We start from the raw sequence: 2345 nt of genomic DNA, 5'->3' as shown, positions 1-2345 counted from the left end.
TCAAACCATCATGGAGTAGTCATTAGTAAAGGTAACAAAATACATTACACTTCATGAGTACTAATAGTGATTGGACCACAAACATCACAATGCACTAAATCTAAAACATTTTGTTTTCTATGTCGGGTCTCATAGCGAAATGAAGCTCTCTATGTTACTATTCAGTCAAATAATGTTTAAATCGATTAAGAGAATTTTAAATCATTCCACAGTTCTCACTGTCCATAGTTTTTTTAGTGTTTTTCTTCTACTATTATAAAATTATGGTAAAGAAATCTTTTACATGTTCTTGTGTGATTAAGTTTCTGAATCATTTTTTATGCATTGGGTTTGATATCTTTTAAAATGGACAATTTCATACATCATATCCAAAATATTTTCTTCCATGAAACTATATTTCAACTCTTCTAACACATGAGTAAAGAGAAAACGTATTGTTTTTCTTAGCCAATAAAGATATCCACATTCCTCATAAATTAGTTTCACATAATTTTGTTGCTTTGTAATTTTTTTAACATCAATTTCACCGTCTACTACCAGAGTTCGGAATAAAATTCTATAAATAACGACTGAAGATAAAGATTATTAGCAATTAATTGAATTTCATTTTGAGACCTCGGGAGAAACATATTCTCAAGATTCATGAATTGACCAACAAGTCAATGCTTGTAATATAACATAGAGTTTATTTATGAGTAAGATTGTTAAAAAAAAAACGAGAATTGAACCAAATTGAACTGAAGTTAAAATAATCGAACCGTTATGTTTAGATAGTGAACCAAACCTCTGTGCATAAACAGTTCGAGAACCGAACCGTAACTGAAACTGAATCCAAATCGAACCAAAACTAAAATGAAAAATGCTTAAAATAAATTTTTTTAAAATTTTTTTAAAAAAGTTGAAAAATAACTTAATGGTTCTTTGGTAAACGGTGTCATTTGGAATTTAAAAGTTCAGTGCGGTTCAGAATTTCAAAACGGTATACTAACTAATAATTTTGGTTTAGTTCAGTTCTTAGTAAATTGAAACGGTTTGATTGAGTTTGAGGGAACTTTCACTATAGTTTGTTTCGGTTAAGTTCGAGAAAAATTTTACTATAATTTTGTTCGGTTCAGTTTTTTTCACGAACCGTATCATGAACCGCCCGATTTTTTTGAGAATGTTTGATGAAAGTTAGAGAAGAGATGAAGAAAATATTATGTAAATTATGCAAGAGATCAAATTACATGAGTAGCATAAACTTCACTACTACATAAACAACAATCAAATTACTTATAAAACCTTAAATAGAAAAATCAATCAATCAAAAGTAACATATTATTATTACTATTAAGACATGATCTAAGTGATATAAAGATGAACATTAAGAACAACAAAGAACAACATAAGAAGCAAACCATAAATAACAGCATGTACAAAAATTGACGCAACAGTTGTCTTCATGTTCATAAACTCAAAGGGTGCATTCTTTCCTGGAAGCTGAAAGATCATTCCTGGTGATAATAGCCAAAACAGTGCTGCAGCTATGAGAGGAGGAGCCCAATCATTCATTGTATTAATCTCTCTCAAGTGGAAGAAAAAATGTTAGTAAGAAAATATATATTAAAAGTAGCTATTATTAATATTTTGTTTTTTATTCTATCCCTAAAGTAAAGGAATTGGAATCCTATAAAGTTGACATAAAAATCAGCAATAATTTGCTTTAACATATGTTCTCTCCTTTATATCCGGGGCCTATATGTGGACTTATTCTAGATAAGAATGGCATCGTTTTCTTTTGTATAGTCAATCTAATAAAGAGCTCACTTTTCTGAGTGGCTATAATTATTACTAATTAAATAAGAATTGCAGTAATAAACAAATGCCGCAAGATATGGTTGATGATATACTTATCATTGTGATTTTAGTGGACAATGAAACTCACATCATTGGTCCCTTTGTGTTATAATATGATAACATTGAGGTTAACAGCGTGCTACTCATTCATTTATTATTTGAAGGGTTAATGAACTTTTTCGTCCCTTTAAATATTTCAAATTTCATTTTTAGTCCTTCCAAAATTTTTCTTCAAGAAATCGTCCCTTCAAAATTTTTCTTCCGAACTATTGGTCCCTAACGTCAAATTTCGTAGCTAATCGGTGGCTAAAGTCGTAGCTAATCTTTAGCAAATTTGACGTTAGGGACCAATAGTTTAGACGAAAAATTTTAAAGGGACGATTTCTTAAAGGAAAATTTTGGAGGGACTAAAAACGAAATTTGCAATATTTAGAGGGACCAAAAAGTTCATTAACCCTTATTTGAATGATATCGTTTTGTTTGGCAATATCAAAATTTCAGTCTTAAAC

At 29.7% G+C, this 2345-nt stretch overlaps 1 protein-coding gene across 1 annotated transcript; it reads right to left on the bottom strand.

Annotated features, from left to right (window-relative positions):
* Positions 1 to 1301: 1301 nt before the first annotated feature.
* Positions 1302 to 1704, bottom strand: LOC131631604 (uncharacterized). Its single transcript, XM_058902391.1, has one exon. The coding sequence runs from the start codon at positions 1549 to 1551 to the stop codon at positions 1342 to 1344; it is 210 nt and encodes a 69-aa protein (XP_058758374.1). The 5' UTR covers positions 1552 to 1704; the 3' UTR covers positions 1302 to 1341.
* Positions 1705 to 2345: the final 641 nt, after the last annotated feature.

This window comes from Vicia villosa, unplaced genomic scaffold, assembly GCF_029867415.1.
Source record: "Vicia villosa cultivar HV-30 ecotype Madison, WI unplaced genomic scaffold, Vvil1.0 ctg.000848F_1_1_3, whole genome shotgun sequence".
In the NCBI taxonomy this organism is placed as follows: domain Eukaryota; kingdom Viridiplantae; phylum Streptophyta; class Magnoliopsida; order Fabales; family Fabaceae; genus Vicia; species Vicia villosa.
This window is presented reverse-complemented; position numbering and strand designations above follow the sequence as displayed.